At 47.6% G+C, this 15,631-nt stretch overlaps 1 protein-coding gene across 4 annotated transcripts in view; it reads right to left on the reverse strand.

Annotated features, from left to right (window-relative positions):
• Nucleotides 1-829: 829 nt before the first annotated feature.
• The window catches only part of ZNF395 (zinc finger protein 395), a 58,435-nt gene continuing 43,633 nt past the window's right edge, over nucleotides 830-15,631 (reverse strand). For 3 of the 4 annotated variants that reach the window (XM_072719574.1, XM_072719573.1, XM_072719571.1), the window contains 8 exons: nucleotides 14,533-14,765; nucleotides 12,555-12,664; nucleotides 8,597-8,832; nucleotides 8,012-8,112; nucleotides 6,976-7,255; nucleotides 5,527-5,619; nucleotides 4,682-4,785; nucleotides 4,053-4,365 (listed from right to left, as the gene is read on the reverse strand). In XM_072719574.1, the coding sequence (XP_072575675.1) occupies nucleotides 4,254-4,365; nucleotides 4,682-4,785; nucleotides 5,527-5,619; nucleotides 6,976-7,255; nucleotides 8,012-8,112; nucleotides 8,597-8,832; nucleotides 12,555-12,664; nucleotides 14,533-14,765 (1,269 nt within the window). In that variant the 3' untranslated portion in view covers nucleotides 4,053-4,253. Of the gene's footprint in view, nucleotides 4,366-4,681; nucleotides 4,786-5,526; nucleotides 5,620-6,975; nucleotides 7,256-8,011; nucleotides 8,113-8,596; nucleotides 8,833-12,554; nucleotides 12,665-14,532; nucleotides 14,766-15,631 lie in introns of all 4 variants that reach the window. The other variant, XM_026007856.2, reaches the window with a different exon arrangement.

A 15,631-nucleotide genomic window follows, 5' to 3' on the forward strand; every position in this document is an offset into this window, starting at 1 on the left:
CTACTGAGACTTTTCATGGGGGTGGGGAGCAAGGAAAAGGGGGCCGAGAGAAGCTCTCCACTCTACCACATAGTAAGGAAAAGGGCCAAAAGACCACCCCTGGGCCAGCTTTACTAGCCCTTGGGCTCGAGTGAGGTAATCCAACCCCCCACTGGGGGCACCTCACCCACACTGGCAGGCCCTGTTAGGAGCCCTAGATCCCACTCCCATATCCCACTCCCAGAGACATCCATAGTCCCGGAAGCTAAAATTACAGAAAGCAGTCCCAGCTCAGGAAGAATGGGATGTTTCTTTCTGCTTCCCACCACCTAGACCAGCATTCTCCAGTCATCCAGGCCACCACAGTACATGGAATTGGTGAACTCAAGGAGTGTCCCCAGCATGCTCCCTGAAGTCAGAACCATCCCATAAGCAGAATATGTACTTACTTTTTCCTAAGGCATTTGGCCACTCATCAAGAAACTCAGGAATAGAGCCAAAAGCATATTTCCCATTGTCAAGATAAGCAGTACTGAAAAATGCTTATTGCCTGGGTTGTAATCTTAGTGTCCTTATTTCCCAACAGATGCCCTTGGGTAGGTTCTTTAAACTCTGTGCTGCCTCCTTCTCATCTGTAAAATGGGAATAAGAGTAGTAACTTCATGGGGTTATTTAGGTAAGCACTTGGTTATTCACGTAAACACTTGGCCTGGCTCCTAACGGTCCCTATTATTACAAGCTAATGAATGCGTAGGCTTTGCCCAAATGCCATCATGTGTTTACCACCAAGAACAACAGTAATCTTAGCCTCTGTAGGGGGGAGGGAGTAGAGGGACAGGCACACATGAAATCAGACAATGTACCATTTTATTCCTTATAAAATATATTTCATATTGTCGCTGTAAAAACATTACATTTCACATTTTTAAAAAAATTTTTTTAACAGTAAAAATAATACTTGGAAGACAGCTGGGGGGAAAAGGCGCCAATAAGACAAATTCACAGATGGGATTTATCTCCCTCTTCTCTCTTTCCTTTTTTTTTTTTTTTAATTTTTTTAATTTTTGGCCCTGGTAAAGTCAGAACCTGGGAGGACCAGAAAGTAACAGGACAGATTTCTTCAAACAAATGAGTTTCTCACATCCAAATCAATGCTGTCCTCCAAGGAGTCAAGCTATAGGCTTACTATCAGAAAGTTGGTATCACTCAGAATGCTCTCTGAAATTACAAAATTGCTTTCACAGCCAGCTTAAAAGCCACATAATTAAATCCAAGCTATTTCCCTCGCTAGTCGGTCCATGAGCTTTGCCCCTGTGATCTCACTTGACCACAGACATCATTCACTGGACTCTGCACTGAATGAGCATGGGTGCAGATTGAGAATCATTAAGGCTGTCCGAAGCAGGCACCACAGACTCCAGAGGTAACCCCAAGAAATACTTTGAATAGGGGTGACATCCCTGGAATAAATGGTTTCCCCAAATCACTTCTTTTGAAAATCGGTCCTGTTAGTTTCCAGTGCACAGCTGTGGCACCTGCCCTCCTGTCAGATTCTGCTGCCCAGGTGGGCTGGGAAGTAGGGAGAGACGCGGAGATGCAGGAAACAGGCATAATCGCTGATCAGGTCACAAGCCACCCCCACCCTCCAAGAAGAAACAAATGGGGCAACCCCACGGACAGACCACATGTCAAGAACCAACACAACAGCCACAAGATGGGAGCGGAGGCTGCCACCGCCACCACCACCTATAAGGAGAGAGGAACAGATACAGACAGGGAAAGCTGCACCAAAATAAAACATTAAAAAAAAAAAAAAAAAAAAACACCTCAGTTTTTAAACTGTTTCATCCCTTTCTTCTTTCTCTCTGCCTCTTCTGCCCTGGGTACCAAGGACATGAGAAGCCTACCTCACTTAGAGGAAATCTTGATAGCCAGTTATATCTACATGGACCAAACTGAGGGAAAAATGAAAATAGCTTTTCTAAAGACGAGACTCAGCCAGAGCTGTGATTAAGAAGGGAAGGGAAGACGCTGCTAGGCAGAGTCCTCACGTCTCAAAAGCTCCCTCCCCTGGCTGGTAAGAGTTGAAGATGGACAACAAGCAACCACCTGCTGTCAGCTTTTAATTCTCTCAGAGGTGGAAGGGACGGGAAGGAGGACCCCTTGCTGGCCTCTTGCTGGCCTGGTTTTGAGCTTTAGGGACAGATTCCACATACTTTTTCTTTCTTATTTTTTTTTTTTTACTAAGTTATAAAAATATACCCCATCATCACCACAGACACCCATACATGGTTGTCTTTCCCTCCATCACCAAACCTGGGTCACTATCACCCTTTGCAACATCACAGCTCTAAGGTCAGCGGGTTTTCTCACACTCAGTGTGTCCCAGATTGACAAGCATCTGTGCAGCTCCCACGTGAAGTGGCCAAAGGAGCCTCGACAGCCAGGGATTTTCACCTGGGAGTAAGAGGACAACCTCAGTTACAGCCAGAGGATGGACTTGGTGGCGTTCCTGAACCCCTGACCTCTGGCGTGTAGGTGCAGTGCCCAGTGCCGGTACCCAAGGCAGGTGAGCAGCAGGGGGCCACACTCATGCAGGCCTGAAGAACTCCCAGACACATAGGCCTTAAAAGAAAGGAGATGCCCAAAACAAAATGTGTCCTGCTCCTCAGCTCATCTGGTCTCAATTAAGCACAGATGGGCAGGGTTCTAAACTCCCCACCCACATCTCCCTTCTTGTCAACAAAAATAGCTTTGCTTATTTACTCCACAAACAGTGCCATCCAGGCTCCCCTCCATTCCTGAGGGCTCCAGAAACAGCAAAGGCTAAAAAAGCACCAGGAGCTGCTCATCCAACACCCCCCCCCCCAGGAGTTCTTCCTCCACTCTTTTACCAGCCCCCTCCTATCTGCAGGGAAGAAATGGGTGTCCAGCAGGTCTCGGCCTCAAACTGACCTTCCCACCACAGGGACTGGACCAACATGGATAAAAATCCAGAGGCCGCTGACACTGATGGAAGACTCCTGTCCTACCTGTCACCTCAGGAAGATTGGATTCTCTCGGACCCTCTGAGCCAACAGAACAATCTGGAACCTGCCAACTCCCTCTCCATGGTGGGGGCAAGCTGCCACTTACTTTTCTGTCTCTTCTTTCCTCCCTCCGTCCCCCCACACCAGCCCTAACTGCAGCCTCAGGAAAGTATGAGAAAATCCCTGGTAAAACCAGAGACCGAGGAACCTGTGCAGAGTGTGCCGAAGGAGGGAGGCCTCTCACTCAAGTGGAAGGGAGCTTGAATCAGATAAAAGGCTTCTGAATACAGTGGAAAAGAATATAAAGTGTTTTAGAGGTGTCCTGTCCATAACTGGAGGGAGGAACATCAAGAGGGAGTTTACTCAGGTAACAGCAGAGGGCTTTCACAGATACTAAAACCCTCCAGCTTTTCCTCAAGGAAAGAGGGGAGAACGATCAAGGTAGTGTTTAATTGCCACATTTTTCAAAAAGTGAATTCGTATAGCCTTTTGGCTCAGCTATTTGGGGGACAATCTTTAAAAACCTACTAGTCTGGGCTTTGAGAAGAAGCCATACAATATTTGTTGGGATGTAACCCAACAGCTGAGTGACCCCAGATTCAAATCGTTGTCATCAAGAAAGGGTTTTCCTTTTACTTCCATGGAAGCTGCTCAGTGAGAACAGGCTCTCCCTTCTCCTGGATGCGGGTGGAGAAGAGGGGCCGGCTGTACCTTAAAAAGTGCACAGATTCCCCACTCCTCCCACCCTATCCACAGCAGGTCCTGCTCTCGGACTCATCAGCCAGAAACTTTTTTTTTTTTTTTTAAGAAAAGTAAATTCATCTTGCTCACCGTCCCTTCTGGAAGAGTTGAGAAAGCAAAGAATTCACCAACTCAGCAGGAAACAGAATGAGCTGTTCCGTCTTTTGAAACATGCAAACTAATCCCCTAGAGAGAGACTCAGGAAAGGGAGGGTAATTAATTCTTTGGTCTCTGGTTCACTGCAGACTACCCTTGGTCAGTTTTGGCTCTCTCTCCTATTCTGGGGGAGGGGGGATATTTTCCTTTCTTCTTTTAAAAACTAAACTGTTCCCCAAAGGGAGGGGGAAATGTGTTAAGTATTGAACCTTAGCCAATAGAGCCCAAACTCCCCATGTCCACTCTTTATGTTTTAGGTTTCTGCTGAGGGCTTGTGACACGTCTGTCTTTTGTCATCTGGCTGCCAGTCAGGGCAGGGAGCAAAGAGGAGGAGCCGGTGGGACAGGTTCAGTCCAGGAAGCGCTGGCAGGCCTTCTTCCAGCGGCAGGCTGTACACCACTGGTCCCGGTGCTCGATGCCATACACTTTACGGCACTTCTTAGCCTCCCCACGGGCTTTCCTGTCAAAAAGGAAGAATGAGGGTACAGACGTGCACTGGTAGTTAAGACGTGGAGCACAGCACAGCCTGGCATGAGGCGGAGCAAACCAGCAGAGGCTGAAAAGGTGGGAGCCAATGAGCCAAAGGAGCAAAGTCCCCTCCGCACCCCACCACCACCACCGCCCTCCTGCATCCAGCATGTCCTCAGCTGCCTCTTCCACCCCCCAACCAGGGAACTAACCCTGGAGACTAGGCTCGCTGGGCTATAGTTGACACCTAGAGTGGACATGGTGGGGACAGAGGCCACAGGGGAGGCCACAGGAGCAAACGGTCTCACCTGGCACTGCTCTGGGCCCGAGGCGGAGAAGTAACAATCAGGTGAGATTTCATTGCAGGCGGTGGCTGCTGGGGCTCGCTGAAGCTTAGCGACCGGCTCCGGACCTGGGCACAGAGAGAGGGGCCATCAGTACAGGCCGGGGACACCAGGACAGTAGTGAAAGGTTGCAGAGTGAGGGCAGGCCTTTAAGGCACACTTCCATGCCTAAAGCAGGTGCCTCTGGCAGGGGAGCCTCTTAACCTGGCCACTTGTAGGTTTAAGTGGAATCACTGCAGGTAGAACAAAGGAGGGGCTGTACTGCCTCAGTGGCTTCTGCAAGCACTCAGACTTGACAACATATGACACCTTCCCATAGGAGATATTTAAGACCAGGACCCACTGTGAGTGGCTCAAAAGGATTTCAGATTGATTTTAGTTCAGAGGTAAGCAACACCCTCACAAGCTCCCATCATCTGTCTTGCCTACCCTCATCCTCTCCACCTTCCTTTCTTCTCTCCCTTTTTCTCCTCTGCACACTGGAACCTTAACAAGCACCCACAGATAACTCAGGGCTCAGCAGGGCACCGACTCCACACTTGCCCAGTGACTTCCCTGGCACCAATCTTGCTTGATCTGGATGCTCCTTCTCACACACCTGCCCTAGCACCTCCTGAGAGGGGCTGTGACTACTAGGGAGTGCCAGGCAAGGGGGAGAGTGCATGTAGGCCATCTAGAAGTCTGGGGACTGGAAGCAAGTACAGGGGCTGGAGGGGGATGGCCTCCAGCACCAATAACATACAGAAGAGCCTTGGGCTGGCTCTGGGCCCACCAGAGGTGCCCAGGAGCTCAGACACAGACAAACTCACCGGAGAGAGGGAGGAGGCCGTGGAGGGGGCGGCAGCCCAGCTAATACTGGTGTAGATGTGTGGCGACACGGGGATCTGAAAGGACGGCAGGGCCTGCCAAAGACAAGAGCAGGTCGGCCTCAGGCCCACTTGTTCGGGCAGTGTGCAAGTCTACCCATGCTCCCTAGAACTTCTAGGTACTCATACCACAGCAGAGTATGGGCCTCCAAGCAGACAATACTGGGATGCACCCAAACACTCTGCCTGGGGGAGACACCAGCAAGCCCAAGTCTTCGAGTTACTCCTTAGTCCCAGGCTCCAATCCTTTTTTGGATCCCTTCTCTCAGAGCTGGTCTCTGTGCCAGCCTCACGACTGAATCATCACTGTGGATTAGCATCAATTGGCTCACCTTCCAAGAACATGCTAAAGGCAGTGCCCCCAAAGAAGTGCAAAACCCTTCTAAGCACAGGTGGTATTGCTATACTAAGTATATGGTGTCCCCAGGCAACCACTTGGAAGGAGGCAACACTCTCCTAGATGTTCGGGTTTAGGTCTGTTTGTAAAAACACCAATTGCCCTCTCTAGGGCCCAGCTTGAAGGTCAGCCAGCAGCCCAAAGGGCCCCCTGAAATTGGCCAAACATAAACTAGCCAAGCAGCCACTCATTCTAATGAGAAGGAGAGCTGGCTCATTTTGTAAAGTCTTTCTGATTGAAAGCACTGCTTTTTAATTACTGACTTGTAAGCCAGGCTGGAGTCTGATAAAACCAAGCTGTAGGCCTAAAAGGATGTTTTTAAAAAATGGCACAGAGCAAGTTGTGCATTCACTGAGTACTTATGTGTGGTAAAGATCAGCTTACGTGTCACCCCCTCCACAATAACTTGCCCAGCCACGTGGGCATAATAGCTTGGTTCTTCCTGTACCCACAACAATTTCTCCTGTCTCTCAAAAGGCATTTTGACTACTTATTATAATTAGTCAGACTTACATATTCATTTCTCTCTCCCGCTAAACCATGCACTTCACACCATCAGCGACTATGTCTTACTCTATTTGAAAAGCTTAGCCCAATGCTTGACACATAGTAGGTACTCAAAAACATGGGTGCCGGGTTGTTTGTAACGTCACACAATTTTAGGAGGTAGGGATTTACCGTGGGAAGCGCAAATCCACAACTCCATTCCCTGGTATAACCAGGGATATAACAATTCCCCAGTCCAAATCCATCGACCAGGTCACTCGGATTCAACCAGATTTCTAGTAACTACTCATGACAGCCACCGATGGAGAACTATGGAATTCCCACATTTATTGACCATGAAGTCATTTTTCTTTTCTTATTTGTAGAAGTTAGCAATTAGCAATCTAGCCAAAGGCCTCAGCCTTCGATCAGGCTGACCAGTGACAGGTCAGACACCGAACATCCTCATGGCCACAAGGCTGAGCTCCCAATGTCCGCCAGTCCCATACCTGGTACGCATGGTCGGCCTGAATGTGCCAGAAGGAGCCAGGAGCTGACTTGCTGAGAGCACCAGACGGCAGGTAAGACTCCAGGCCAGGGTGTTCTGGGCCTGAGGACTGGGTTTTGGGAGGAGGTGGTGGAAGGAGAGCAAGAGGAGGGCTGGTCATGCCGGGGGTGGGTGCTGGGTCAGCTGCAGGGGTGCCAGCAGCAGCGGCTTCCTCCTTCATCTGCACCTCTGTGTAGTAGAAATCCTCCTCCCGCTTGAACTGGTCAGAGTCCACAGTGTCTCTGTGAGGGAGGGAGATGTGGTGATGGTCAGGGACAAGTTGTCTCAGGTCAAACACAGGGACACTGTGGCACAAGAGGGAAGAGTGATGGCTCAGGCCAACCCAGCCAAGGCAGGGAAGGAGACCAAGAGAACCCTCAGAAGTCTCACTGCTGATACAAAGGATGATGTGCTTACACATTAGTGGGAACTGTTTTCCCTCGTACCTAAGGTTCCTCCTCTCAAGGGATGTGTGCACACCTCTCCTCCTGCAATAGTCATCTGACTGCAACAGGTCCCCTCTGAGCCCCACATACTGTGGTCACATCCTCTCCTTAAGGGAAAGGGCTGTGAGTCAGTTTCCACTGCCATAAGCAGCCCTGGCTCTGGGGAGTCAGAGCTGATGCAGCCCCAGCTCCCTGAGGGGAAGGGGGTGCAGAACCCACAATGAGGTCTCACCAAATCACCCAATTTCTACAAGAATTAAAACATCTTGCTTCCTACGGTGAGGCAGGAAGACAAGTCCACAGATGGACAGGGCTCCCTTCCCATGAACAGCATCAACATTCACCATGAGAGGAGGGCCCTTCTTTCCCAGCAAAGATCTCTTTCCAACAGGCTATTTTGCCGAACACAGGGGCCAGGGATAGGCACCAGGTGGTCTTCTCAGCAAGTCATTTTCTTGGAGCCATTCTTGGCTGTAGGTCATGGGGAATTGGCACAGTGGAGGAACACCTGAGTGGGTCCCCACGTAAATGGGCCCTGGGCTCCATACCTACCCCAGGTGGAGGGCTTTGACGTGTCGTTTGATGCCCACAATGGAGCGCAGAACTTTGCCACAGTTTGGCCACAGGCACTTATACATGACCTTCACGGAGTTCTGGGGGAAAGGAAGAGAAGATCATGGGGATATGCCCCTCCCTCTCACCACTCCTCATCCTCACCCAGTGGGGACTTCAGCTGCCCTCAAACAGAACTCAATGAAAAGCTCTAAGGAAGGGATTCTCTGGGACCAGAGAAACTGACAGGCAGAGGCAGAAAGCCCAGACCCAGGAGATGGTCCTGCTGCTAGCAGCAGTGCTGGGTGCTGGGGATAAGACCCCACAGGAGGCCCTCATGCATGGGCCCTATATGAGTGTAGTGAAGAAGGCAGGGATCAGGGCAGAGGTAAAAAGGAACCAGTGTGAAGGAGGAGGAGTGTGCCCCGGGGATATCATGAGGGAACACAGGAGCAAAGGAAAATGGAAATGGGATGGAGCCTGAGAACACTAAAGACCTAAGGACCCATGCCGCCACCACCACCACGCCCCGCCCCTCTACAGCTGGGCCTCAAGCCCATGTCAGCGCCACACCATACCACGTACCTTTCTTTTGCGTGGAGCTGGTTCATCCAACAGGAAAGCATCTGGATCGGTCTCAAATCCATTATCAGTTTGGGGAGAACCAAAGGCATCCCCCAAATACTTGGGGCTGGCCTGAGGGTGGGGAGGCGAGGGAGTAGAAATGCCACTGCTCGCACTCCAGTGCCCGCTGGTGGTGCTGCTGCCACTGTCAGACACATCACCGCTTTCCTTCCACGGATCACAGGCGGCTCGGGAAGCTGCCCAGAGAGAGAAGACAGGGGCATTCACATGCTATCCCCAGGCAGGGCTCCTGGCACAGCTCTGTCTACATCAGATTCGTCCCAGCAGCCCCAGTCAGAGGCCATGAAATTCTAGTTTGGAGTCTGGCTTCCTGAATCCAATTGCTGGCTCTGGCTCTGCCTGGCTTTGCCACTTCCTTGAGTGGGGGAGGACCCTAAAATCTTTCCTTTCTGAGCTTCCATGAAGTAGCCCGGCTCTGCACTAGTGGGCATTTCCTACCAGAGCCATGTTGATAATCATTAACCCACAGACACACACTGCAACTTTCTTTTATAGATTATTAATAGAAGGATAACCTAATTAAAATGTATTTCTCACTTTATATGTTTAAAAAAAAAAAAACGGCAGGGGGAGAGTAGGGTGTCCGGTGTGGGGAGGGGCAAGACCTTCCTCTGCATCTAGACATAAAAGGGTCGGTGAGAACTTGCACAAACCAGCATGCGGGGTCTCACTTGAGACCCTTTCTCCACAGCAAAGGCAGATGGAAAGGCCAACTGAAGGGTTCCTTGGTCAGGCTTTCTTGAAAAATGCCTTTCCATAATTTAAACCCAGGCAAGGACACCAAAACCTGCGTGTGAAAAACAATCCTACCCGCCCTTACAGCTACGGGAGGTGTAACATTTACCAGAGCTAACTACAGCCCAGGCGGCTCCTGCTTTTATTCACAAGTAACACGTCTGGAGAAGGAAAGAAACTCTGAGGGCAATTCAGACTGACCATGAGATGTCGGGGAGACCCTTCCACCTGCTACAGCCCTGAACTCACTGTCCTGCTCCCAGCTGTGTGTCTGGACAGGAAGAAGACTGCAGGGAGACAGGTGCATTCTTCAGTTTCTACACTGCCTTTCTTCAGGCTGCTTTCTTAGGTGCAACCCAGACCCTCCCTGCCTAGGCCATAAATCCAGATTGATTTATGGGACAGGAGAATCTGAAATTCTGATACACGGAAATAGCAAGAGAAGGAGGGGGAAAAAGCCAGGGACAAGGTATGGCAGCCATGTCCCCTAAAGTCCCAACTGCCAACGAGGGCAGGTGCTCCACAGAGCTGCCCTACCCTGGATTCTGAGATCCGCTACCACGTCCCTTGTGGCCGGGATAAAAATCCTACGGTTTTTCTCTCATCCTGCTCCAGATTCCCAACTGCTTCTAGGCTCATCTAGACATCTGAAATAGACTCTCAGCATTACATGTTTCCAATGCAGGCTCTCCTCCATATGAAGAGAAGCTCACCCAAAAAGAACAGGATGGAGGAACTCTTCCCTCCCCAAGTATCACTGTCAAGTCTCAAAGCTATGACTTCTTGAAAACCCAGAGTTTCAACATGTACACATAGGGCTCAAAACAGGGTAGCCCTTCATGATGCCTAGGTGACTCTGTCGGTTAAGCATCTGACTCTTGATTTCAGCTCAGGACATGATCTCAGGGTCCTGGGATCGAGCCTCTTGTTGGGCTCCATGCTTGACAAGGAGTCTGCTTGAGATTCTCTGTCTCTCCCTCTCCTCCCTCTCCCTCTGTCCCCCTCCCACCCCCAAGCTTGCTCTCTTTCTCCCTCTCTAAAATAAATAAATCTGAAAAGAAAAAAGAAAAAAACAGGATAGCCCTTTAGGGAAGAACTCAGGAGCCACCAACAGGCCAGTAGGTCCAGGGCCCACACATCTACTTAGGACACCTATCAGGGAAATAAGGGCCAGGGAACAGAATGCTACGTTTAGTGTGCTCAAGACTCTAGAGAAAAAAGGTAGGTCAAACAGTAGGCCAACCCTACAATACAGCAGCCTTCCACAGAGGAACCATTCAAACGGTTCAAATGTCAAAACTGGCAAATTGACATACAAAGGAAGAAAAACAGAAAACGAAATAACAAATGTTAATATCATAAATTAATCTATAAATTATAAGATAAACATAAATGACTCTACCTTAGGTTATGAGATTTTTTTTTTAAGATTTTATTTATTCATGAGAGACACAGAGAGGCAGAGATATAGACAGAGAGAGAAGCAGGCTCCCTGTAGGGAGCCTGATGCAGGACTCGATCCCAGGACCCTGGGATCATAATCTGAGCCAAAGGCAGATGCACAACCACTGAGCAACCCTGGTGCCCGATCATTAGATCTTCTAGGGTAAGGTTAATAGATGTTCTATACCATGAAAACAAAGTGTTCCTCTGCATAACTATGAGAGTTTACACTGAATTTCTAAGAAATATTTATAATTTCCTCTGTTCTACATACACACAGACACCCATCCTAACAATACAGAGAATAAAGAAAATAGGTGGCTTCTGTGCAAATATACCCACAAGTACAGCAAAGCATAGAGCTCACCTTGCAGAATACTTCAATATAATCAGCTGCCAAGAAAGACTTATTTTTCCACTGACTTTGACCATAGATTGGAAATACATTGTAATGAAAAAAGAATCTTTAATAGACAATGAAAAATGTTTGTCAAACAGGGACCTAAGATGTCAGGTTCAGGCATAGTATCAGGTGGGCATATGTTGGTGTCAGGGTGTGTGTGAACACGTATTGACGTACTAAACATACACATATAACCTGAAGGGAACAGAGTCAGTGATTTTTGTTTCCCTTTATGACACATTCCTGATTTTCCTCCTGTTGACAAACCTCCCAGATCTCCTAAACCTGCAGAATTTCTTAACAACGTAAGATTGATTCTTTTCCTCCCCGTTTTGCTTGTGCGGCTCCCAAGAGCTAACAGAGCAGGCCAGCGGTGCTGAGCTCCACAACTAGGTGCCATCTGACTGCCATGACTCGCACTAGCAGCGTCAGCCTTGATGACAGGCTCTGGGTGAAGAAAGTAAGCTTGCCTCATTGCTCCTTCAGATTTACCTTCCATCTAGGGAAATTCCTTATGACGGATACTTGTAAAGGCCACTTTCCTCCTGGCATGTGTTCTGAGTTAACTCATATTTTCCTATCAGCTTTTAAGTAGCTTGCAATTCAGTTAGATGTCACCAACGAAAAAAAGTTATTCCCTGGGAGTAAGTTAGGCCAGTTTTACAGTGAATTTCGAAAAGAACTTCAGGTTCACTACCGGTCTCGTCAAACTACTAGCATCCAGCAACCCTTCTTCCTCCCATATTAATGATAATGTGTTTAGGGGTCGCACCAGAAGGATTTTCTTTTAATCAAGAAATTGGCCATGAAGTCCTTTACTCTTGCTTTGCATTAAGCAGTTCGATTTGTTAGACTTCAGCTCATGTATTCCAGGTCCTTGGCCTGTAGGCCTGCTCTGATTTACAAGGCTGAAGTAGGCACTTGGATCGGGGGCGTGAATCTTCTGAGGCCACTAGGGGACCATTTGGTAAGCGTCCCCTTCGTGAACTAAAATATTGTTCGACTGGCCCTGTTCAGGCCCCCACCAAAGTGCCTCGCTCACTTACTCCCATAGAAGAACTTACTCGAGTGGCCAGTGTGGCTGAGCCTCGTGCTCAATCATCTTCACAAGGCACCGGGAAACTCCTCCCCAGCTGAGGAAGCTGAAGAAAAAGAATGGAAGCATCTAACTCAATGTCACTCAGTCAGTCTAAGGAGCCAGTGGGGAAGAGACTCCAGAAATCCTCCTACTGCCGCACAACGGGCTGGTCAAAGCAGAGGCAGTCAGTGGCGGGCCTGCACCACACCCAGAAGCTGCCAGGGGGCCCCCTTCCTCACCAGAGAAGTTGGCCTCGGCCCCAGGAGGGCTCTGCACGACAGGGCTGCAGGACAGGGATGTCAGGACCATGGCCGCCATCATCTCATCCATTTCCACTGCGTCCGACTTCCTGAATTCAAGTGGGTGAGTGCCAAAGGTTACTTCCTGACAGCGGGGCGCGTGATCAGCTCACACTTTTGGCCTGTCCCCTCCGTGCCCCCACTCCAATCAGCCAGTGTGTGCGTTAAATAAAGCATGAAGGTCTCTCCTCATTCTTGACGAAAAATACCCACTCTGAATGGCGTTCCTACTATCAGTCAACCCCAGTGCAAGCAGGTGGGTCCCCATGCCACTGCTGACACCTAGAGGCAGCTCCGTCCCCCGCTAAATTCACGTTGGCCCTCTAACTGCAGCTTAAAGTGGAGAATTTTATTTGGGGGCAAAGGAAGATGAGTGAAAGTCATAAAATCAACCATGAGCAAACAGATGCCTGCTGGGATTCGAAAGCACTAAAATTACCTTCCTTCCCCCCTCTTCTATTAAACTGAAGAGGAACCAATTACACTAACCAGTTGCTTTCCCCTCCCCTGAGAAAAATGATGAGGTATTCTGATAGCTTCTGAACCTAGTACACAAGCCAATGAGCAAGTAAACTGGAAACACTAAAATAAATCTCCTGGTACAAATCTCAATGCTTCAGACAGCAGAGTTCTATAATATTTTACATGTAACTTCTTTAAAAATCCACATAAAGTTACATTATGTGGAAGTAAACTTGGAGCTGTAAGCTAAGCTATGGCTAAAGTATGAAAAGTTATTCTGAAATAAATTTCTAGGTGGCTCATCTATTTCAAAGGATTGTATTAATTCGTTCTTTACCATTTAGACACTGAAATATGCAACAGGGTCTGAAAGTAACTAAATCGAGTATCATATTAAACAAATGTGCATCCCCTTTTTGTGTGATCTTTGAATATTTATTTCCATAGGACAGTAAAATAATTTATTTGCCAGCATTCCACTGAATTCACAATCAAATATTACTGCTCTGGTCTGGTGTAAAGACATTAGATATCCTGTAACAGTAGTACCCAGAGGCAAGCACAGCAGAAGATGTGAAAATGGGACCTAAGCGCTTATACATCCTATATATAAGGCCGTCTTCACTGGCAGATTTCCCTTCTTAATCTTAAAATATCAATGTATAACAGAGTACATAATACAGAAATTAGGATATTATATATGTATATTCTAGGGCAAAATTTGTATCATAAAATTCTAAAGCAAAATATACATTCTTCACTCATCAATGGTGTTGAGTATCTAAGCGAGGGGTCAGCAATCTGTGGGCCAACATGCTCTGCTGCCTGGTTTTTTCGTTTTGTTTTGTTTTTTTGTTTTCTTCGCTGCCTGTTTTTATACAACTCAAAAGGGAAGATTTTTATATGGCATTAAAAACCAAAAGAATTATCTCTTGATATGTGACACATGAAAATCATATAAAATTACAATCTGAGTGTCTGTAAGTAATGTTTTATTGGAGCACAACCATGCCCTGTGTTTCTGTATTGTCTGTGGCTGCTCTGACACTGCCACAGCAGAGCTGAGTAGCCAGGATGAAGACTATTTGGCTCCCAAACCTATGTGATTTACTTTCTGGCCCACTCAGAACAAGTTTGCAGACTCCTGATCTAAGCTATTTTTTCCTGCCTCTCATCATGAAAAACTACTCATTTTAATTTAAGGATGAAGAGGGGAAATAGCCCTTAACCACACCAAAGATATGCCACCCATAACAGAGCTACAAAGAAGAAAAGATGGTATTCTGAGGTGTTTTGTTTTTTTTTAAAGGACGCCCCCTCTCGGTATCCCATTTGTCCCAGATCTTGACAACTAGACACCTAGGACTTTAATATTTCTTCCCTATCACAAGACATCCCATAACCCCACACCACACCACCCATATGACTTTCAGAGCCCAGTTGCTCCCACACAAACCTCTTTGGGACATCAATGTTCCTAGAGACAGGCCTGTAGGCTGGTGTCTGGGTTCCCTGCTCCAGAGGTGGTGCCTGAGGGATGGGGCCCTGTAGCTCCGCCAGCCACACCTCCTCCGCTTTACAGCAGATTTGTAACTTCTGATCCAAAAGCCAGACCATCACTTTATCCTCTGCCCAACGATGCTGCTCCACCAGTCCTGTGCACTCTTGACCTCCATACCACACATAAACCTGAGGGGGTAAAAAAGAGCAATTGGTGGTCAGTACTTAGTAGTTCTTATGCCATAGGCCCCCTGTTCTGAGAGCCAGGATCCACCTACCACAAACTGCTTCACTAATTTTTAATTCAAATACATGTTCTCAGGTACCTGATTCCCACCTAAGTACCCAAATTATCCACAGTAGATCAGTTCTTCCCAAAACAGATTCTTATAAACTCTCTGAAGCAAACATGCCAGTTTCTGGAACTTCTGATTTTGGAATCTATATACCATTAAAGTTGTTATCATCTTGAAATAGACTGTTATAAACATAAGATGTTTTCTGTAAGCTTCACAGTAACCCAGAAAGAAAAACGCTCTAATAGATACACAAAAGAAGGGATCCCTGGGTGGCTCAGTGGTTTAGCGCCTGCCTTTGGCCCAGGGCACGATCCTGGAGTCCCGGGATCGAGTCCCATGTCGGGGTCCCGGTGCATGGAGCCTGCTTCGCCCTCTGCCTGTGTCTCTGCCTCCCTCTCTCTCTCTGTCTGTCATGAATAATTGAATAAGATCTCTTTAAAAAAAAAAAAAAACCTTAAGAAAAGTAATAATAATAGATACACAAAAGATAGAAAGGAATCAAAGCATTTAACTACAAAAAAATTAACAACTCACAAGGGAAGACAGCAAGAGGGGAAGAAATGAACTGTAAGTCAGAAAACAATTAACAAAAGAAGAAGTCCTTACCTATAAATAATTACTTTAAATGTAAATGGATTAAATTCTCTTACCAAATGAATTTGGAATCTGTATCCATTCTCTTGATGTCTTGCTTTGTCTTGCCTTTGAAGTCCTATATATCTGCTGTCTATATATATTCCCAACTCTACCTGGAAC

The sequence above is a fragment of the Vulpes vulpes genome, chromosome 9 (genome assembly GCF_048418805.1).
Source record: "Vulpes vulpes isolate BD-2025 chromosome 9, VulVul3, whole genome shotgun sequence".
Taxonomy (NCBI): domain Eukaryota; kingdom Metazoa; phylum Chordata; class Mammalia; order Carnivora; family Canidae; genus Vulpes; species Vulpes vulpes.